Raw genomic sequence first — 24732 nt, forward strand, 5'->3', positions numbered from 1 at the left:
GATTTTACGAATTTTGTGCCATATATAATTCCTTAATTGAAGTATTTCGTGACAACTCCAAAATATAATTTTTCCACGGTTGAGCTTTATCGAAACTTTGCATTATATTTACAGTAGCCTATTGTAAAGTGGTTTAATGTGATCAATAGTTATATTTATAACTATTATCTTATTTAGTTTGTTTATATTAAAAGGTCCTTTATTAATGGTGTTTAATCTAGACTTTGATCTATTCAAATTACGTGCCAGTGTGTGTTTGGTCTGATTTAAGAGAGAGAAATTGTTAGACCACCATGGAACGGTGGATATATTAGGAGTTGAGGAAGCTTTGGGGATGCATTTATCTGCAGCACTGATTACAAAACTGGAAAAGAAATAATTTGTGACATCATTGTTTTGATTTAATGGGAAGGGAGGGATATTTCTAGTTTGTAAATTATATTTATCCCAATCAGCTTTCATTAAGTTATATTTTATGGGAAATGATTGTTTTTTGTTCAGATAATTCAAAACAATTGGAAAGTGGTCACTTGTGTATGAATCGGCTAGGACATTCCATTCCAATTTTTCTATTAATTCCAGTGAGCATAATGAAATATCTATTGAGGAGAAAGTTCAATGAGTTTTTGAGAAGTACGTTGGTGAATCACTTTCATTCAGACGTGTAAATTCTGATCGTTTATGCAATTTTCAATGTTTGTATCGGCCAAGTTACTAGCATGTGTGGTGTCCCATAATGGATTATAGGCATTAAAGTCTACCATTAGTAGGGGGGCTATTTACATTATTTATTATTTGTAGTAAATCACTAAAGTCTGAAGTTTGGCTGATTATATAGATTTATGATAGAGATAATTTGATTGTCTGGAATATGCAATTTGATTGCAGCTATAAGATATGACAATGATGTAATATTTAAAGGTTCGTAAGTTGAATCGTTATGAATATATATAGCTGTTCCTAGCTTGCCATCCACATTGGTGAGTGGCAAGCTAATTTATAGTTTCTAAAGTTCTTTGGAGTTGTACCAATATGCTGTAGATGTATGCAAATAGGTTTATGTTCCTTTAGTATTCTCTGGATTTCACCTAGCCGAAGCCGAGTAGAAAATCCATTCATGTTCCACTGAATTATTTTATTGGTCATTGTTTGGTGGGATTGGTGCTAGATTTTCTAAGTTAATTGATGACTTACCTATATCCCGTAACATTTTCAGGGAGTTTGTGTTACTTTGTGGTTTCTTTGTAACTTGGTTTGATTGCTGAATATTTGATGCATTGAATGGTTCTTCTTCATATTTCCTTATTAGCAAATCTATTTGAGTTTTGATCATTTTTTTTTTTTTTTAGTTTTAAGTTTTCCGAGCACAGTTCGCCATCTTGATGGAATGTTAAAGGGCATTTTCGGAACCTAGTAAAGTTATTTATGAAATTTCGGGTTACACTTTCATTTCTGTTGGGTAATCGATTGTACGTTATGATGTAACACTCTTGACATCCGCAAGATATATCATGTTCCGAGTGTTGAAGGAATGGTTCTGATCTCTGGGTCCCAGTTATGTTTCCATTATTGGATGTTGAAATATTTTTGTTAGGAATTTCTGGTATAGGTATATTGGACCTCCGATGTGCTGGTATAAAATTTTGATTTGAATTTTTAGGTTTATTATTATTATAATTCTTTGGTCTTGTTGAGGGTTGACTTGATATGGTTGTGATTTGATGAATTTTGGGGGCTTCTGATTTTTCAGTGGGATGTTTAATTGAAGATTTCTTCGTTGATTTTGGTGATGAGAGTACAGAGGAGTTAGAGGTTTTATCCATATTTGGGGAATCGTTATTTATATTTGTCTTGGACGGTGGAACACTATGGATTTCCATTTGTGATGCAGTTAATGTAATCTGTTTCAGATTAATGGTGGGCCAGACTGGTGTTTTGTTAGATCGATCTGTGAACGGAATGTTAGGTTTTTTACCCTTAGCGGAAGTTCTGTCAATTACTTTCCTTTTTTTATTATGATTATTTTTGTCAATTAAGCTTTCTGTGGATGATGTTAGTGCATTATGAGTATCCAGATCTGGATTATTAACCTCCGTTGATTTTTCCATATCACTGGAATTCGTTTCTGAATGATTAACTGGTATTATTACTGGGGAGGTCTGTTGTGATGTAAGAGAGGTCTGTTGCAACTGTACTCTTGGGCTTTTATGAGTAGTAGAGGAGGGGGAGAGGTGTGTCTCAGCTATTCTGTGTTGAGATTCTTTGTTTATTATGGGTTGCTACGGCATTTGAATATGAATAGCATTTTACTGGATCATTGATTCCTCTCACCTTCAGTTCGAGTTTGGCTTCGTTAACGGGCATACCAGTTCTGTCCATTAACATTTGTAATTCTGTATAATATTGATAAAATATACAGTCTTTAGATTTTGCGTGATGATTTAATTTGCAATTGACTTATTTAAAGGTTTTGCATTTCCAGTTTGTTGTATGATCTTCAGAACATACAACACACATGGCGTTATTTCTACATCTTTTTGCTGAATGGCCGTATTTTAGACATTTTGAACACTGGAGAGGTTTAGGGACAAAGGGGGTGCGCTTCTCTATTTAGTCCTAGAATTTTTATTTTTCGTGGTAGTTCCCGGTTTGTAAATTTTATTTTGACTATTTTAATATATTTATTTGCATCCTTTCTACCTGGGACAGTATATAATTCCAAGGCATGTATGCTGTTGTATCTTAATTTAAGGGATTCAATTAATATTTGTTTTGATAACTTTTTCATCATTGTCTGTTACTTTTATTTCATTTATGTTGGTTACTTGTAGAAAGGTTGTTGATTGGGATTTGGTTGTTGTTTTGTATTAGCCATTCATTGTTTTTGTTTTTGATATGTCTACATTCCATATCTTGTGTGGGGTGTATATTTAATAATTTGTTCTCTAAAATGGCTGGTGAGATCTGTTTTTCTGCTTTTAATATAAAAAATCTGGACCAATTGTCTGGTCCAAAAATATGTTCAAAATGAACTAGCATAGGATTGAGTCGATAATTATTTCTTTTAGATTTTTTCACATTCATCGGTGATGAGTTGTCGTGTGTTGATGGGGTTTTAGGAGGATTACTTGTCTCTATTTTAGAATTATTGTCCATTGCGTATGGTTCCAGTGTTATGATACTGGAGTTTACCGATTTGTTTGTATTTGTTTCTTTTTGATTTTCTAAACTCTCCGAGTTTCTAGGATTTTATATTTTATTTGGAACACGATGTTCCTTTGTAGCATTTATATCTATACTAAGGAGATTCGGGAGTGACGTTCCAATAATCAATGACTGTGCCTCTGTGCCAGAATTTTACAATCATGGGGTCCAGGGGTACTGAAATTTTTAAGACTACTTTGCATAAGGGAAGAAAAAAAAAAACTATTAAATCTTGAAAAGATATCATTGGCTTTTTATGAAGTTGAATGTTCCACTACTGACACAAGTGGGAACTGACTCCCAAATGTCCGCGTCCCTATCCTATCCCAAAAAGGGGATGGCATATCATGATTAGTATGGCCCAAGTGTAAGCAAAACCCGCTTGCTAGGACTGAGTGTATTGCAATAATACAGTCATCCCCATCCTAATCACAATATGGGCTAACTGGACAGAAAGCCAAAGGTCCTATTCCTAGAACTAGGCACCCCCTGGAATCCGTAGTCCACCTCCACAGAATAGTTCCGCCTGAAAAAACAGGTCCGAACATTATCAGGTAGATGATGGTTCTACCACACTTCCCACTATTTAGCTTCAGATTCAACGTCACTCCACGCTATGATATGTTTTCCTATTTATTAAGTTTGGTAATATTGAAAAAAAGTGGAAAAATCCACAAAATTACTCCTAAAATATATTATTATATATGTGGGACACTGGTTCAAACTTAGGGAGAAAAAAAAATTTAATCCCTAGGTTCGAGAGCCCCTCACCACGTCAAGGTGGTCCCAATTTGGAGGGAGTGAACAAAGGAATAACTGTATATGCACAAGACCGAAGCTTTCCTGTTTGACCTTGTGAAGGTGGATGGTGAATGAATGAACGAATGATAGAACACACATGCTAACACTTCCCTAGGTGCGCCTGTGAAAGTGGACGGAGAACGAACAAAAACACGCCCGTGACCAACGACTTCCTGGGTATGCCTATGAGGTGGATGATGAATGAATGCACAAGACAATGTTTCCCTCTTTTTCCCTGTGAGGGTGGAAGGTCAACAAATGCATGCACACAACGGAAGATTTCTTTTGAGCCTGAGCATGGGTCCTTTGTTGCCAAGGTAAGTGACCCAGCATGGCCAGCTGTTTGTATGCTTCAGTCGGTAATTTGGCATTAGTTGTCTGCCCAGTGAAGAAATTGTGCTTTATTAAAATCTTTTGTTTTGTGCTTGCATTTGCCAAAGAAGGTTTGTGCAGCTATTTATCGCGTAAAAATTTCTTACTAAAATGTATGTGATGACATAATTTAATATACAGTGGCACCTTAGACTTTGAACTTAATCCATTCCAGAGGGCTGGTCGAAATGTGATTTGTTCAAAATATGAAACATTTTCCCCTATAAGAAATATTAAAGGGAATCAGGATAATTCGTTCCAACCCACCCAAAAAGTCCCCCTTTAAATATTTTTCTATTAATGCGTTCAAAAGTTAAATTAACAGTGTAATGTAATAAAACAGATGGGCTAATAATAAAGAGATGGGATCCCCTCGAGGAAGCTGAAATGGTCGCAGTAGGCAAACGTTGACAAAATAATTTTTATTCACATTTTGCAAGGATAATCAAAGGAATCGATAGTGTGTGTGTGTGCCTGTATGAGAGAGAGAGAGAGAGAGAGAGAGAGAGAGAGAGAGAGAGAGAGAGAGAGAGAGAGAGAGAGAATGTAATCAGCGTCCAGCAGATGTGAAAAAAATCCTTCATGCATGTATGGTTGTAAATGTCAACATGTTTTTTACACTTGGATCTTGCGTGCAAGAAGGAGATTAATTATGCCACAACACATCAACTTACTGTTGGCAAAAGTCATAATTTAAAATTATAATCCAATAAACATACGGAATTTGTAAACAAATAAGAAATAAGTAAAGAATACAAGTAAGAAAAGGGAAGAGACCTCAACTTTTCACTAGAAAGTCATTTAAACAAACCATCCAAGGCACATAGAAGCTAAACACGGCGCCAGTGTGTTTCATGATGTGGGGATGAGTTACATTTACAGTGCTAAAAATGGTAAAAAGCAAGTATCACTCGATAGGTATTTTACTGTAACAAAAAGAAGCGATTTGGGTGCATCAAGTGTAAGTGGATGCAAATTGGTGAAATGTAGTAAAAGAGAAAAAATATCTGAGTGCAGCTCCACCTGGAAAGTCAGTGGAAAGTGGATCCCAGTCTCCCACCTAACAGCAACCATGATCCCCTCCCCCTCCTTTCAACCGTATCACACTGCAGTGCCGAACACTCACTCAAGTACGACTCTTTCAGATTCTTATTGTTACTGTATTGCATTTGATTGTTTTTACAGTATTGTATCATCATGTTAAATTTATTATGAAATTCCCTTCTTTTGTTTTTATTTTATGTGAATGTTACTGTTTTTACGTACATACATTAAGTGTAAGCACTTCCTCTCTCCATCAGTCAGCAGTGCGTCACCATGGTGACATAATATTGTTCATCTTTTGTTATATTTTGTGAAACACTTTATTGTTTTATTAATTTTGTTGAATATGGTTATCATTAACCTATATGTTGTGCTTGCGCTTTATTTACATACGTATGAAGGAAAATACATGTTAGTAAACCCCCGTATTCGCGGGGGATGTGTACCACACACCCTGCAAATAGCTAAAATCTGCAAATACTTGAAACTCTTCTAAAAACACTTAGAACTGCCTATTTTGATAGTTCAAACACACAAAAAAACTAAAATGCTTATACAGGTATTATCCTACTTACGATGGGGTTAGGTCCCAAAAAACCTATCGTTTGTTTGAAAAAATTATCTCCAATATAGCCTTGCCTACACTAAGGTATTCAGTACCATATATGGTAGCCTAGCCTACAATATAAAGTACACTCTACATATATGGTATAGTAATTATTATTATTACCTAATTCTGGAGGTTCATGCAGAGTGACTTATGATAATTCAATACGAAGAGACATTGAATAACAAGAATTAGCTTAGCCTATACTATGGTATATCGTTTACATACATGGTAGCCTAGCCTACATTACACTGTACTCGATCTTCACCTATTAATATCCTATTATCAAATATCAACATAACGAATATGCATCTTTTCCATGGATCTTTTAAAATTTTATGCTTTACTTCACTGTATCCAATAATATTGTACATCCTCTTATATTGATTTTGAATTATAAATGGCGATCATAACGATCAATGTTTTGGTTTGGAAATCGATTACGTGGTAAGTTTATTTCACAGTATTTAACTCAATTCAGATCACTTTTCTTGCTTCTGGTTAGCAAGGTTATTTTTCATTATTCGACGTGTTTTTAAGTCGAAATATAACTTAAGTACGCCTCGTTGTGAAATTAACTTAGCTATTATTTTCGTTAATAGATGATTTTGGCCTTTGGGGGCATGTCTGTTTCGTGGAAAAAAATTTCAAGATTCCGTTCACTATTTTCACTTGATTTCATCATAATACAAGCTTTACGTATTTATCTTTTACCGGCGTGAAAACGGCAGTAATATGTGTTCTTTCACACCCAGCAGTTTTGATTAAAATACTTTCTCTCCAATTTTATTTACGGTTGAGTTTTATCCATGTTGCCAATGCACGATAATCTATAGTCATTAGCAGCTCGAACATTGTTTTCTTAGCTTCAGCTACAACTTGCAACTTAAATTTAGCAGTATATTTCCTTGCCGATCTTTTATCCATAGCAAATACGGATATAATGTAAAAATATATCGGGCTTATTCTACTTAACATCATTTGTAACTACAGTAATTGTTTACTACCGTACGATGGTTGAAATACAAGCAAAACAGCTGTTGCTATCCGATTCGGTTTAACGGCTATAAGCAAAGCAGTTTCTCATTCGGTTGATTATGGCTGTACACATTTATGCAAGATTATAACGCTCCTAACAATACTGTTATCATTCTCTTTTACTTTTTTAACTAGAAGCTGGGATTAAGAGATGGCGGAAAAGAAGTTGGTCTATTGTAATTTGGTCTGTCTCACTGCCTGATTGCACGCTGCTGCCTGCACCCTTGCGAAATTAAAAATATTTTAGAAATATTGTCGTATTGGTATTAATTGCTTTCCCCATCGCAAAATCGAATTATCGTAACTCGAGCACTACCTGGGTACCTGAATATTTTAATAGTTTTATCATAAAAAGTGCATTTAGTCATGAAAATTATATGAAAATACACTAATTAGTGAAAATTTCTCAGTGAAAAATACTGAGAATGGGTGAATTTTCCGCGTGTAATGTGTACTATATATATGTTTCATGGAGAAATCCACGAATCGGTGAGTCCGTAATACAGTTTTTCTAGTACGACGCAGTAGGAGTACAAGTATGAACAAGACAGTCAGGTCTAAGTACGGGTATTTGTTTGATTAAACGACACAAAATTTCTTCGAAAATTTTGGCAAAAAAAAAAAAAAAAAAAAAAAAAAAATTTGAATTAAGAAACGTTCGACAAACGAGGTACCACTGTACTTACAGTATATTGTTAAATTCATGAGTAAAGTTTCTTTATTTAAAGTGAGAGCATCACTATCTGTTCTCACAGTCATGTGCCTAGAAATGCTGGGATGATTGGTGAAATAAAGTGTAACTCTCGTCTTCACGCTAAGATTACATACACATTAATTAATATGCAGAGTTTACATACTTTAATTAACATGCAGGGTAGGGTGTACTGTACTGAATACAATTTGGAATTTGACTGGAATGTATTTACAATAAATGTATTGTATGTACAGTAATTTTTTTTTGTCTGTGAATGTGAGTTTTGTAGTATGTAAATGTAGTGTTACACATTTTTCAGTATGTTTGCTACTAATTCATGGAAACCTTTATTTAGCCATAATATATGAACTATTTCTCAACATATCCTCCATCTAAGTCAATACACTTCTGAAGACGGTGTTTCCACCTCATTAACCCTCCTCTGTAGAACTCCACGTCTTTTGTTGTGCACCATGTAGAAACAGCAGTTTTCGCCTCATCAATGGATCCGAATCATGTTCCTTTTAAATGTTCTTTAAGTTTTGGGAACAAAAAGAAGTCTGAAGGGGCAAGATCAGGAATGTAAGGCGGATGATGGAATGTTTCCCAACGAAATTCTTGTAGAACAGCTCGTTACCCTTGAAGAATGTGCTGGTGTGTCGTCGTGATGAAAGGGAACTCTGCGGTGCAATTTTCCTGGTCGGTTTTCCAACAGCGAACTTTTCAATTTCCTTAAGACATTTTCATAATATGCCCCGGTTATCGTTCTTTGACCTTGTAGAAAATCTATCAGGATTACCCCTTCACAATCCCCAAAAATGGTAGCCATCATCTTCTGAGCTGACCTCTCTGCCTTGAATTTGATTGGTCCAGCAGAACCCCTTGGAAGCCACACTTTTGACTGGACCTTGCTCTCTGGTTCACATTGATAAATCCAAGTCTCATCTCCAGTTATGATATGTTCCATAAAATCTTCTTCAGCAAGTTCAAACTTGCTTAAAAGGCTCAAGGAAATGTCAGCTCTTTGAGAAAACTGATCCTCACGCAACACTTTTGGTACTCACTGAGCAGAAAGCTTATGGAGAGGAAGATGTTCCAGCAACTGAAAACGCTGAACTATGTGAAATTCCCACACCCTTGGCTATTGCGTCAATCGAAATCCTACGGTCTTCTTCAACCAACGTCCGAACTTGAGCCACAGTTTCTTCATTTGTTGAGGTTGATGGCCTTCCCTCCGTTTAGTTACCTTTGAGGTCCTTTCTGCCTTCCTTGAAACGCTTGATCCATCTACAAAATGTTGTTTTGTGAGGGGCAGCATCCCCATAAACTTTTTGCAAAGCGTCAATGACCTGAGAAGATTTCCGGTCGAATTTTGTTAAGAATTTGATGTTAGCTCTCACTTCAAAGTTGTCCTTTTCCATGCTGCTAAAGAGCCCTTCTTTTAAAGACACCTTAACAACACAACAGCTGGTGTACTAATAATGATTGGACTTGTCCATAGGTACCATCTAATCATGGCTACTTGTTTAAACAGATTTCTACTCGAGTGAATTCAAGGACTCGTGAAATATAGGGAGTGTAGCAGAACTTTTTGACTCACCCTTGTAATTTAGAAGCAATTGCTTTTGAACATATATCTCTAAATTCAAATGATCAGTTAATCAATGTTTCAAATTGAATGATAATTATCAAATCTTAGTTAGGATAGGCTGTAAAGTGCTGTATATAGAACTATGCAACACTAAAAGGTATGGGAGGTGGCCCCGTGGTACCTGATTGTATAGGTCATGGCCAATCTTCGTTACTTAACAGAAGGGGCAGACTCCCAAACTGTCCATTAAGTTGAGGTGCCACTGTAAGTCGAGGATGCACTTTAGCTTTGCATATACAGATCTCGCCAAAAATAGGGTTAACCTTAACATTAACAAATAGGCACAGGTTTTGAGGTGGACCTGGCTTCAGGACATAATAGAGATGTTATTTGAGGCTAATTCAGTATGTTCTGGATTACTTGAAGTTTCTAATACTAATAATGACCTTTCAAATGATCCTTCTTAGATAACGATATTAATATTATTAATAACAAAATTTTCACTAAACTTCATGATAAAAGAAGTGATTTTAATTTTGAAATACTGTACTAGGACTTCTTGTTTTCCACTCTCTATGCATGTAATTTTTATAGAATTTCATGTATTTATATGGAAGGTACAGATTTCCTTTTAATTGTCATTTTTTTGTAAATACTAATTGAAAGTTTCCAACATGGGTGCTTAAAACTCTAGATAAATTGAATCTACGAAGGCTCGTATCATCCACAAATAAAATTTTAAGATTGTTTAATTAATTTTATAATGTCTAAATCTGGTATTCCTGTACTCTTATGTATCTTTTGTATGTGTAATTATTTATTCATTTATATAATTACCTTAGCTATCACAACCCCTACAATATACATCATAAAAGGCATGTGCATCCTGAAGATTAACAACATGGTATTGACTAAGAAATTGTTAGTTACGTATTATATATAATAATTCTACTTAATTCCTACCTTAGTTCCTGCAACATGGAAATGCAATTAAACTGTCTATAATCACCCCAACTATTGTAGAAATGAGGAGTTTGCAGCTGCCCTTACAATCATGTGTTTGCAACTATCATTCTAACTGATAAAATATTCTAACAGATAAAATACCAACCATAATTCTCACGCACACACACACACACCAAAGGTTTGCATCCTCCTAAGATCAGTACAATCGCTTTCATATCTGGCAAAGAGGTTCCTTTGGAGAGTATTTTGCTAATATATATAAATACAGAAGTAACTAGAATAGCAGTCCAGCCAACAGGTGAGGTGCCTTTTCACCAATGAAGATTATTTTCATTACTGGAGATTATTCTTATCCTTTTGCCAAACTATAGACCAAGACTGCACTTACCAAAGTTTCTCCATTCTAATGTTCAATTTTGAAAAGAGAATATAGAACCATAGAAGGTTCTATAAAATGCTATTGGTTGTAGGAGAGGCACACTTTCTTGACCATCATCCAGTTCCAATGGCTCTGCTCCATAAACAATATGAAGGGCAAAAGGAAAATGATGAGTTAAGATCACTCTCATTGGCTGCAACAGCAGCTTGTTTGTACGGTATGATGCCGACAACAATGATTCACCAGTCAGTTGCTGATTTAAAGAATCATGGGAGTAGCAATGTGTTGAAGATCTAGTACTGTATTGATAGACAAGTGAAGTCCACACTTTCAGTCACAGGTATCATACAATGTTAAAAAATGCTAACCCGTCTAGGGCAGCAACTACTTCTTCGTTTTAACGTGCTTTTTTCCCAGCAACTCTGGTGTATTAAAAATTTCTACCAGACTGCTATTTGGGCTGTGTTAAGGCCTGCATTGCAGTTCCCAAGCACAAAATTATCCAGGTATTGGTGCTTTCTGGGTTAAATAATTCGCACATCTAATGCTGCGAAGTTGAAGGTATGAAAAGATTTAAAAAAAAAAAAAAGGACAACTTTGAGGTACCAGGTACCACTGGATTCAGAATCAATGAAACATAAGCTACACTCAATCAAAATATAGAAATCAACCTTTCTCCTGGGTTGGACTTGCTTTGGCTGCATATTAATGGTGAATACTTCATTCTGTCCCAGAGGGGCAAAGAGGTAATAACTCAGCTCTTACCTAATTACAAGTCACCCCAGCCGCATAGTGGAAGCATCGGTACCTTCCTAACCATCAGAGAATTCTGACAGCACATCATAAATCCTTCTTGTGATGTCTGTAGCCTATCTGGCTCCTTGTATGTTGCAAAATCAAACACTAATCTTGGAAATAGGTAGAGGGAGGCAAGTGCAGATGTTTATTTAGTACAAAGAGAGGCTTCTGTAGGTTACCCAACTCCTGTATTTAACAAAAATGTCTAGCATACCCGCTCATCTCGTGCTCATCTTTGCATCTCACAACATATTGGTCACATGTTTCAATTATAATTAACCACCAACACAAACTCCTCTTTTAGCATATGCCATACTACAAGACTTCATTCTGAGAATAATAAAACGAACATTTGATAATACTCTATATACTGTGAATGGCAATAGTCACATTACCAAATATGAAGCTCTGAAAATTCTACTCGTGGATATATTTATGACTTGTTGACACCTGTTGTACTCAGTTTTGTCACCTGCAGATGTGAAAACATTATAACACTAATTATGCATATGTAATTATATAAAGAAACCTGAATATACAGTATTTACTCAACATTTTATAAAAACTGATTATATGTATACACTTCACAAAACCAAACATAACCATAATGAATGCTCATAATAAATTGTGTCGGGGCAATTTGAGTTAATAAGTCTACCCCACACTCAATGAAGTGAAGATGAAGATCAATGTGAATGACAGATGACAGATATGAGCTGGGCAAGAAACTGGTCAGACAAAGAAATCCTGAGAGAGTTCTGTCTATCACTAGATTAAGTAAACAGAGAAGTGGGGTGACTCCTCTTATCAGAGTCATGTCCTGCTTCCCACTTAACTACTACTCGTTTCTAATTTACAGTTCATGGTTGACCTCTGCCCCTTTGGGCAATATCAAATTCGTAAAGCACTGTACATATACATGTAATAGGTTTACAGGATAGTAAAAACTTTGACATTCAATATCAAATAACTGTCATGAATAAAAATAACCCTGTTACAAAGGAAAATAAATGTGTAATGTTCCACAAACAGAGAGAAATGCAAAAATCAGCAATAGGACATGTTTGGGCTAATCCATTACAATCTGTACATGAAGAACTATCTTCATGTATAAATCTAACAGTTTATAAAGAATGACATTTTGACTGAATCTTATCTATTAAATAATATATCACTAAAAGAAATAAGACGACAATCATCTTTAAATTTATGACTTTTTTTCTTTGGTAACCTGTGATTTTATTATTAGCCTTGCAAAAATAATCTGGTTGAGACAGAAAATGGAGAAATAAGTCAATATGTTGTAGTTTAGTATATGAAACAGTTCAACCATGAAACCTAATTTACAGTCACCCTAGAAAATAGCCAAGTACAAATAATAACATGCAGCTTAACAACCATAATGTGTTTAGAGTTTTTACATCCCCAGCAGTAACAGATACAGAACAGCATTCTACACAATTTACTGTAAAGGAATTACAAAATTTTCAGTAATACTATATCACTCCCACTTCTTTGGTATAAGTTTATGTAATAAAAAATGGCACTGTCTAAAGTAAAGTAAATAAAAAAAAACAGAACAGAACCTCCCTTCAACAACTAACTGTAATCGCCACCAACACCTAACCACACATACACGTATGTTCACCGTAATGCTAGATGAGCAGTAAAGAAAAACTGGTCTTAAAATTCTTTATCTTGCTTACTGAGCATTCAAAACGTTTAATTTGGGAGGGTTAGGATCACAATATCCTATCCATTACCATGACTAATAGTATATATTGACATAAGACATCTCTTGTATTATTTTTAAAGTAGGAACACTGTGTAAAGCAATCTCATTTTGACATTTGTGTGTAAAGCAATCTCATTTCAACATTTATCTAATTGTCTACTACTAAAATACAGAAAATTTGTCATAAACTCAACCTTCAAAGGTCTTAAATCCATGACTTGTTGTATATTCACAGTTTGTCAGCCATAAAGTATGAATTACCTGTTGATACTATAATATGATCTCTGTTTCGTAAGTTACTGCTAAACCATATGCACATAACCTTAGAAAATTCTTACAATGTGCTCATGATACAATCTCATACGTACATATACTAATGATAAATCTAAGGCAGAAAGAATGGTATAGTATACAAAACTGTAGCCAGTAAGATATGACCTGGATAATGGAAATATACAAATGCAGCTATCATGCAAGATGCCAAGTTTACGAGTGTTCCCTTGTTTGCTTTGATAGAAGCAATTTGTATTTAATGAAAATAATTTCAGCTGTTTCTTTCTGTAATATTTAAAAATATAAAACACATATTTAAACTACCAACATCATGTCTATGAAGTTAAAGTTGGTTCATCCTTGATCTAAATCATGTACAATTAATACTGTATAAAGAAAATACTGCCTACATTAGAAAACTTCTTTGCTTTCTTTTGGGAAATGAAAATTCCATCTGAAAAATTAATATCTCTCTGTACATTATCTAATGCACAAGAACTTGAGTAGAATTAAGGAGAAAAAGGAATGTTTATAAAAAATGATTATAAAGTAGACTAAAAATAAAATCTTTCACTGTATAGCAAATAAACCAATACAAATATATGACTGGATACTGATTTGACAGCTATCAAGACTAGTAAACTTAGGACAGTTGCTTCCTTAAACATAAAACCAATTCCAAGCAACTGCCGTGTTATAAAAATGCCACATGGTTATACAAATTAAAAAACAGTGTACCTAAATAACAATAAGATGCAATGCAATGCTTACACATCAGAACAGAAGTATAAAAATGGTGGAAGAATTAAGGAACCAAGGAACAAAAGCTGGAAATCCTAGCTATATAAACATGAAAAATACTGTCAACAAAAGCCACCAACTGCAAAAGACTTGCTAAAAACATAAAATATACGTAAGCCTAAGAGTGACTAAAATTGGAAAAAAATAGATGAAAATATCTAACACTGTCATCCATTTCTATCTGACTAAATATGAATTACAAATACATGCAGTCCCAGTATACCAGAGTCACTGGTTAATGGCGTTTCAGTGTTACGGTACATGACTAGCAACGTCATTAACCATAATTTTGGTGTCAATCTCCATTTAACAGCGTAGTTAAGTGGGGATTTCTGCGCCGATCTCCGGTTAGCAGCACTGTTAAGTGGGGATTTTGGCACCGATCTCTGGTTAGCAGCAACGTTAAGTGGAAATTTCGGCGTCGATCTCCGGTTAACAGCACCGTTAAGTGGGGATTTTGGCGCTGATCTCTGGTTAGCAGCACCATTAAGCAGGATTTTCAGCGCTATTATCGCCGATTTTCGGTTAGCGGAGCTCAGACAGGGAGAGAACCCCCGCCATTAACTGGGGACTGCCTGTATATATAATAGTTTACTGCAAGTAAACAGCCATCAATAACACTAGAAGGAAAAACTTGAATCAGTGAATACAGGAGTCTGGTGTAATCTTACTACAAAATGTGAGTAACCAAGCACAACCAGAATAGCAATTCAAAATCTAATGCAATTAATTGTCTGTTCCAACTCTCAGGAACCATTTAGGAAAAATCAGCTGCATTTACAACTAGATGGTAGTTTTAACTATCAACACCATCACTGCTTATAACTTACAATTATTAATTGCTAGAATGCTTTTCTTCTCCAACTCTTGCAATAATAAGGTATAGTACAGGTCAACCATCACTAATCTGGCAATCATTACTCCGGTTCCTTCACTAATCTGGGACTAATTTTGGCTCAAGCACAATTTCAAATTTCCTGGGTCATATATATATATATAACCTATATATAGATACATATACATAGATACATATATATATATATATATATATATATATATATATATATATATATATATATAATATATATATACAACAACTGGCCTGGATTCAGCGGGCTACAATTATAATGAACTCAGCGATTCACAGAATTTTCTGTGGAGCTTATCTATTAATTATTTGCAAGAAAAGTCACCCATTTACAGATTTTTTCATAGAGCAATATTCTGTATTTTCATATTGTTTTCGTGACTAAATGTTGTACTGTATCTACATATGCATTTTAAGATAAAATAACGATTTACAGTACTAATTTTCAAATATTAAAATTAAGTTTAATAAGATTACATAACACCATTAAATATTAAAAATAATAATTCTCTCTCTCTCTCTTTGTTTATTTGTTGTGTATGATAAATAAATGATTTGGTAATTTTCAAGTATTAATATTAATGTAAATTATTAATTTATTTAAGAAAATATAGTTAGAAATAAATTTTTTCCCCTCATCTTTTTCCCAGTCTTCTCGGAGCGAGGGGGGGGGGTGTAACCTGTCAATATGTCAAATATCTTGATACATTGACTGGGAAGGGTAGAAAGTGTTGCCCATGCTTGGTCAAATATATGTTGCCCACTGAGCGATCTCTCTCTCTCTCACGCCAAAGGTGAGAGATCATTGAATTGATAGATAGATAGACAGAAAGGGAGAGTGGTTGATAGATATATATACTGTAATATTGACATTTTTAATTGTTTAACCATGTAAGCAACTCAGTTCATCTCTCTCTGTTATTGGCTGGAAGTACGCACATATTTTTAAGAATAAAATGTTTAAGATGACTTAAAAATTAATAAAATAATATGATAATAATTTAAGGTACATTTGACGTAGGATGACACTTCAAGTATAAATTTGGTATTTGAACTTTCAAGATAGGCAGTTATAACATTTTTAGAAGGGGGTGTTAACTATTCGCAGATTTTTAACTAGTCATGGGGGAGTCTGGTATGCATCCCTGACTATACACACACACACATATATATATAATATATATGCATCCCCACGATACTGAGGGCTAACTATATATATATATATATATATATATATATATATATATATATATATATATATATATATATATATATATATATATATATATATATATATATATATATATATACACACAGTTGAGCCTCTTAAAACTGGCATTCTGTGGTCTGGGAACTCGTGTGGTTCTGCTTGATTTTGAATCAGCAGCCATTAGTTCGTTGAATGGCCACGAGAGCAGCACCATGTATTGTTTACAACTTCCCAACAGCAAAAATTTGCCATATCTCTATTGTTTTTAAGAAAATGATTGTTAGTAATGAAAATAAGTGAAGTCAAATATGTTTTCAATATTAACTTTACCTGAATAAATATATTTTTTTAAAGATTCCATGTGAGAAGGGCCTACCAAGTCAAAATTTTTAATCAAAACAATGAGACATTTGGCACCACACAAATTCCCTACTCTTAAGAGTGCTTGAAAGACTTAAGCTGGCCATACGCGTATACGACTGGCATGAACCAGACAGTCTTTAACGTGTATGGGGGCTATTGATGCCAGTCCTGTCGAGACTGGCCTGTCCCATCGTCCTTTCAGCATGTTGAAATGACTGGCGCGTCTTGCACACGCCAACTCCTTGACGTCTCTGTCTGTCTGTCTGTCTGCCTGTTTGGGTCAAATCTTGTAAATCAATTTTCGACGTGTTCCCTTCGTCCGATGGACCCAAAATTTCCCTCTCCCCTCCCCCTCCCAAAGTACACGATCAAGTGTCAATTTACCTGTGTCCTCCCCTCTCCTTCCCTCTTCTATCCTTTTCCTCATCCCCTTGCCCTCCCCCTTCCCCAGCACACTATCAAGTGTTAATTTAGCTGTGTCCTCCTCTTCTCCTCACCTTCCTACTCCCCACCTCCCCCTCCCCCTCCGTAAACGGTTAACAATTTCGTTAACCTCAATCATACATCGGTTACAATTTCTGTCAAAACTAAAAAGTATAAAATAAAAAAAAATTTAAACATACTTTTTATTAAAATCTCTATAAAGCAAAAATTAATTTTTTGAGACACACCAGGATCTCCTTACAATTAATCATGTCTAACAAAAATAAAAGCTTGGGCACCAAACCTGGAAGGAAATGCTACAAGAAATAATTTTATTTTATTTCTTGTAGCATTTCCTTCAATGTTTGGGGCCCATGCTTTTATTTTTGTAGACATGATCAATTGTAAGAAATTTCTGGTATGTCTCAAAAAATAATTTTTTTTTACTTTTTATGCATTTTAATAAAAGCATTTAAAATTTTTAAATTTTTTTAATTACACCTAGGCTGATGGATAAAAATAAAATAACTGTTCTTTTTTTAAATATAAATTTAATTCCTAACTTGTTCAATAATACATAAATATGTGTATATTTAAGGCTCACTGCGCACATCTGTGCATCTGTGTTTGCCTCCATTTTGATATATATGTGAAATATCTCGCTATATTGTATGCTAACAAAACCAAATAAAATACAGTACAATAAAATGTCATTGAGTATTAGAAAAAGATGAAATATACAGTAGTATAGAGGAGTACAATAGAATACAAGGTCTCCGAAGGCATCATCAGTCATTCTTAAATAATTTCTTTTCTCTCTTTCTCAGCCATGGCTTCACCCATACCTTACGCTTTTTCTATCAAATTTTATGTTCGTATTCGTCATTATTGCATTAATCTTCCCTTTACTTGGTGCCATGATTTAACATGATCTAAATCAAAGAGTGGAAACTCACTATAAGGACACCACAGGACTGACAGGAGCACGCCCACTGCATATTCATCTGCTCTCTCGAAATATGCGTAGAGCAAGTCATCTGTTTGTGCGGGCAATACCCAAGCAGACTGGAGCGCGCGCTAGTCCCAGCAGGACAAAACCAATGCCAGTCGCATACGTGTATGGCCAGCTTTACAGGTGATATGGTTTTGATAACTTTTATATAGCTGTATATTTACCCATTTGATATACTACCCATGAGATCAGATGATGCTAGAGGTAGGGGTACAAGCATAAATCTTAATCTCTGCTAGAAAATGTTTCTCCCATTAGCGAATGTTTAGTTTTCATTTTCCTCAGCATTGCCAGATGTACAGCAATTGTTGTACAAGTACGACAATTCTTGCCCTCATACAACCTACGACCCAATGCTGTACAACCTATGATACTTTGATTTATTTGGCAAATTTGTATGACTTTTTGGTCCATATGTACGACATTTTAAATAAATCTTTCATTTTCTAATATACTGTATATTTTATATTATTCTATTCTGTTAAACATGGGTTTTTTAAAAGTCGAATTTACTAACTACTTGTTATTGATTGGATACTTATAAATGATCATCACCAATCAGCACAAAGATTGCCGACTCCTCTTTTGAAAAGCGTTACGCTTGTGTAGTTCTTTGAGACGGTTGCAGCACTGCAGGTCGACAAGGATCACTCCTTCCCCTTGTCAGCTGTCAACTCAAATCCACAATGAGTAAGCAGACGAATTTATTGGATATGTTTAAAAACACAAAATGGGCAGCCGACCGAGTTCTTCATCTGTCACCCACGAAGCTGCATGTGATTATTGTGATATTGAAAACATTTCTGAGGACGAAAGTAATGTTGAACCTGCAACTAAAAAGAACAAGACTGATAAAAATGAAGTTGAAACAGAAAGTATCAAAGAGAATACAGTAGTTCAGGAAGAAAACACGACGGTGATAGCCCGAAATACAGAAAGGAATGGGAAACCAAATTCCCTTGGGTGACTCCAGGTAAAGATATTTATCATGGTTTTTGTAAGATGTGACAAGCTGTTCAGGGCCCAATTTGGTATATTGCAGAAACATGGTGCATCTGATACTCATAAGAAAATGTTAAACAGTGCACTGGTAAGCAAACCAATTAATGAAAATTTTCAGGGTAGGCCTAACCTTGATTCTAGTATTAGTGAAGACATTAAAGCCAAAATATTTGTGATTCGTCTTGTTGCATGTATGGCAGAACATAAGTAAAGTTTCTTGAGTGTAGAACATCTTGTCAAGATTACTGATGACACCTTTTTTCAAGGACGTGATGTATTAAAAATGAAAAGAACAAAGGCATCTAAAATAAATCAAAGTGTTCTCGCCAAAGCTCAACGAGAAAAATTGGTAGATGATTTAAAAATAAATAAATTTAATATAATTACAGACAAGTCTACGGCTATATCTACTTCTCAGAATTTGTGCATCACTGTTAGATGTGCTGATGATGAAGGTGTGAAAAGTACATTTACTTCTCAGAATTTGTGCATCATGGTTAGATGTGCTGATGATGAAGGGTGAAAAGTAAGTTGTGGGATTTTGTTTGCGTTTACCCCAGGGGATGAAGATGGAGCAGAGGAGGTGCCACTGCCTCTCGCATTTATGATATTGTAATAGGCACTTTTGATGAATACTCAATTCCCAATAATAACACCATTGGATTTGGCACTGATGGCAATGTTACCATGATGGGTGCTAATGATTCTGTAAATACATGCCTCACGAGGGATTTCACAGGAATTTTCATTATGAAATGCATGTGTCACACACTGCATCTGTGTGCTGCTAATGCCTGTAAAACACTCCCAGAGTGCTGTGAGGACTTGTGTCAAGAAGATTACAACACTTTTTGTAAGTCTGATAAAAAAACAAGCACATTTTGCCATTGCTCAAACTTTCCTGTGCTAAGAACAGCACAAGATTCTCAAACTTTCAGGAACAAGGTGGCTTTCATTTGAAACAGTAGTCGGGAGAATTTTTGAACAGTGGCCTGCACTGCAAATGTATTTTGGAAAGCTTTCACTTGGTTCTGACATAAGAGCTGTGAAAAAAGCTAGGTTTAGAAAGGGACTTCAATGGTTAAATGACATTTATGTTAAAATATACTTTGAATTTCTCAGACATGTGCTGCCAATGTTTACAAGACTGAATGTACTTTTTCAGAGTGAAAAAGTTATTTTAACTTGCCTTCATGAAAAGTTAGAAAGAACTTTTAAAGAAAATCTTGACTTGTTTATGGACAGCAAGCTCGTTCAGGACAAAGGTTAAAGACATGAATCCCTCAGATGAGTCCACATTCAGACCCCTCACCACAATATACTGTATCTTGGTCATGGTGTTTCTACTTTATGTGAAACTTTGACTTTGAAATATTTTTCTTCTAAGCCATTCCAACCATCAAAAATGCACATGAATCAGTGGGAGCAATTTTGGGTTGAAAATAAGGATATAGAAATGTATTCTTAAACTGTAGAAATTTTTTATATCAGCAGCTGTTGGAATAAAGAAAAGATACAATTTCGATGACCCTGTTCTCAAAGCTGTAGGCATACTGGACCCTGCCCATGCATTAAGTTCTTCTCAAGTTGGCACTATAGCATCTTTAGCTAAAGCTGTGTTTCAAATAATAGGTAATAACTTGAGTACTTTCCAAGCTCTAGGTGATGAATGAAGAGCTTTATACAGAACACAATACAAGGTTCTTCCTGAAAGCATTAGAAAGATGTCGCAAGCAAACAAGAGCAGAGATTGATAAATTCTTGATGGCAATAGAGGAGCTTAAAGATGGTGATGGAGAACACATCTTCCCAACTTTAAGGCCTTTTGCTATTGGTTGTTTGTCACTGCCTCATGCAAACGCAGATTGTGAGAGAGTGTCCTCTTGTGTTAAGAGAATAAAAAATAAGGACAGGAATAAACTAAATGCTGCAACAGTGAGAGACACTTCACTTACAAGAGAGCTTGTTCACAAGGAAAAAAAGAGATGAACTGTACAAACTTGCAGGCAACAAAGTCAATGTTATCTGACATGAAATAAAAAAACTTGTAAGCTGGTGCACCATGCAATGATATTCTATTCGACATACTACAGAAGATTTGGAGTGGATGGTTGATGAGTGGGATGAAGAGCAATGATAAGATGATTTAAAATGCCTATCAATATCCAGGCAAAATATGAAGACTTGGTTAAACTGAGAAATAGAAAAAACTGTTGAATTCTCAAATGTCTAAAATTATCTTTAATGTTCTATTAGTTTTCAGTATGAAATATGGAAAGAATACTTTCTATCATAATTTAGAAAAATTTAACTTTCATTTCAAGCTGTAACACAAAGAATGGGGAGTTTTCTTTTCTTAATGACTTTACACATTACATTCATTAACTGCTTTCTTTTGTATGTAGGCTACATTTCAGTATAAAGTAATTGATACTTTTCATTACATTTGATGTATTGTAATTGAACTATTTTGGTTAATGGTTTTTCTTTTGATAATTGAAGAATATTGAATATATAATTTTGAAGTTATTCCAGTGTGATTTATGAATCTTTTTTTTATTTCTCTACCCTTTAATTAAAAGATGTAGTCTAAGTTTTTTCATTAAACACTTGAACATCGCCATTAAAACGTAAAAAAAGCACACCTCCAGATACTTTGTGTCAGGATAAGCCCCCATTCTTTTCTTTGTATATATTTGGTTTTGGGCTTTAGTTGTTGAATTGGCAGTTGTTTCGGGAACATCGCTTTCTTTCAAATAGCCTTGTTGTCCAATATCTAATTGTTGGTTAAGTAAACAAAGAGTTCACTTTTGAGCTCTCTCTGCATATTTTTGTCATTCCATCCTTGCCACGCATCCAACCCTCAAACCTTGTTGTTGTTGGTTATTTCTTGTTACAAGGGACAGTTCAGATAGTGGATTCAGCAACCAAGATCCATGCACAGAGCCAGCCAGTGTTCCATGTATGCAGTAACAGAAACCGCAGTCCTCCTTCAAGCTTATCTGATAACCTTTATATTAACTAGCTACTAAGTTACGTATGCTTTAATAATTCATCAGGTGCCAAATTTCCCTACATATTGTCAATAATATCAACTTATTAAATATTTATTTATTTTATATAAACATATTGTATATTTCACCTAATATCTTTAATGCAGTGTAATTATGGAACTTCTACATGAACCAGTGGCAAAATATAATTAAAATAATTATCTAATATTGCATAAACATCTTTGAGCCACACCTCAATGAGAGGAATTCCTTGACACTTTGTAATGAATTGTTGTACAATAATGCCAGCATCACACATTGGCAATTCAAGACCGTGACCATCGTAATTTGTTCATTACAATGAGGTTGGCGACCGATCGGTATCATTCGCGGGCCTTGGGCTTCAAAAAAAAGAAAAATCAGCTGATTCCGACACCATGACATCATATGTAACGAACATTTACGACAGCAGTGCGCACGATGAGATGAGATTACAAACGTGTGTAGTCGTACACAACAGTCGCCGATGATTTAGGCCACACCCACATTTAACGGTTTTGACAGGACAGCAACATCCGTGAAGGCATGACGATTTTTGATAATTTATGCCCGACTTAGTTACATCCCGTGCTGACAGACGCAATGACAGCGTCATGTGTCGCAAAAAACCCTTTTTCGCAATAACCTTGAAAATGTACTAAAAGCATTTAAAGTAGCATTATTAGAGAACAGTAACGAGAAGAACTTTTTCTTTTTATTATTGTGTGAACAATAACAAAAAGGAAAAAACACTACTGCGCATCCCCACCAAAGGAGGAGTCAAAATACACTACTGCACATCCCAACTGCTCATGTTGTGGGGTTGCCAAGTACATGGTGTACGTTGTACTGGGTGGCACATGTTGACATTGCTAATTACGTCTGACTTAATCAAATGCCGACACTGTCTCATCAGTCGTGATGACATTATGACACAGTTGCATCTTACAGCGTTACATGGTGACTTTTGACAGTCATCATGGCTCGACTGCATAGGTGTCGTGCAGCCTTGCACGTACACCATCACTTGGCGGACGTCGCCAAATTTGGTGACACTGTTACAAATCATGCCTATTGATGCCGACTTGGTCGCACCTAGAGCGCGTAACCACATCATAATGAACAAATTACGACAGTCGCAGTCTTCGTTAGCCATGGTGTGACGCCGGCATAAGGCTTCAAAATGTCATACAATCACTGGCAAAGGTTGTACAATGTTATTTTTATTAATCTTTGATGCAATGGAGAAGGTCTTAAGATAGTATAGCACTGAATTTAAGCTCTGGCTGAAAAAAAATTGAATGATGTGCAAAATGTTTTGTAATACGTGAAAGTAACGTCCAGTACTGAAGACAATCACAGCTTTAATTATTCCAAAATTGATGACTGCAATTATAAATAAATTTAAGATACATTTTTAACCCAGCTTTGATAATTTACACAAAAAAAATCATCTCTGAATTAAGTTTTATTCAACCAAATGGCAAATGATGATGTCGGTAAAATGCAGTCAGCTGAAGTTTTTGAGAATGTGAACATCATCAGAATGCAAATAGCACACGATCACACTGTTCATGTTTTATAATACAATAATATAACAATAAATACAATATGAGTATCTGAATACATTAAGTAAAACAAGTTTTATTTAAATTAACATTACTTTGTTACGTGTGCACTTTGACTTTTGTAAATGGCTAATATCGGTGTAACAGCTGACAGCCTAACTGGGGCCAAATGTTCACACACATTGTGTAGTTTCAGTCACCTCCGGTATGACGCATACTCCTAAAATTTGATTCAAAATTATTTCAGAAAGTCACACGACACAAGAGTACTATATATGTGGTAAACAAATTTTCACATCAAGCAGGACCAGAAATGGCTTAAGGGATTGTAAATGGTAGTGATAATAGCGAGCTGAAGAGGAACTTACATAAAAGCACACACACACTCTCACATTAGCTGAATATGAGAGCTGATCTTTCTGCAGAGTACCATTAGCCAAGTATATGATCATAATTGTGAAAAATAAAGAAATAATTAAAGCTGTGACTGCTGTTATAGGAACTAAAACAGTGACAAAACAGGTCTTAAGTTAAGTATATCTTAGTTTAACCAGACCACTGAGCTGGTTAACAGCTCTCCTAGGGGTGGCCCGAAGGATTAGACTTATTTTTACGTGGCTAAGAACCTACTGGTTACCTAGCAACGGAACCTACAGCTTATTGTGGAATCCGAACCACATTATGACGAGAAATGAATTTCTATCACCAGAAATAAATTCCTCTAATTCTTCTTTGGCGGCTCGGAGAGTCGAACGCTGGGCCAACAGTGTGTCAGTTGAAAGCTCTGCCACTCCTCCATAGAAGCACTTAAAACAGGTCTTAAAACACTTGAAAAAGTTGGAAGTGTTGTTGATCTGGATATATGAAAAATAGCGGTGGTGTTACTGAGGCCATGATTTGTGAAAAAGCAAAAGGTGAAATGAAGTTACTTTATACACTATCTATTTGTGT

The 24732-nt window shown here is 35.2% G+C and overlaps 1 protein-coding gene across 1 annotated transcript; it reads right to left on the reverse strand.

Annotated features, from left to right (window-relative positions):
- Positions 1–960: 960 nt before the first annotated feature.
- On the reverse strand, positions 961–9181 carry LOC136831052 (uncharacterized). Its single transcript, XM_067090998.1, has 4 exons — positions 9007–9181; positions 8560–8810; positions 1443–2279; positions 961–1035 (listed from the first exon to the last, which is right to left on the reverse strand). Exons 1-4 carry the CDS (start codon positions 9179–9181, stop codon positions 961–963), a joined length of 1338 nt encoding a protein of 445 aa, XP_066947099.1.
- Positions 9182–24732: the final 15551 nt, after the last annotated feature.

Source organism: Macrobrachium rosenbergii, chromosome 48, assembly GCF_040412425.1.
Source record: "Macrobrachium rosenbergii isolate ZJJX-2024 chromosome 48, ASM4041242v1, whole genome shotgun sequence".
Taxonomy (NCBI): domain Eukaryota; kingdom Metazoa; phylum Arthropoda; class Malacostraca; order Decapoda; family Palaemonidae; genus Macrobrachium; species Macrobrachium rosenbergii.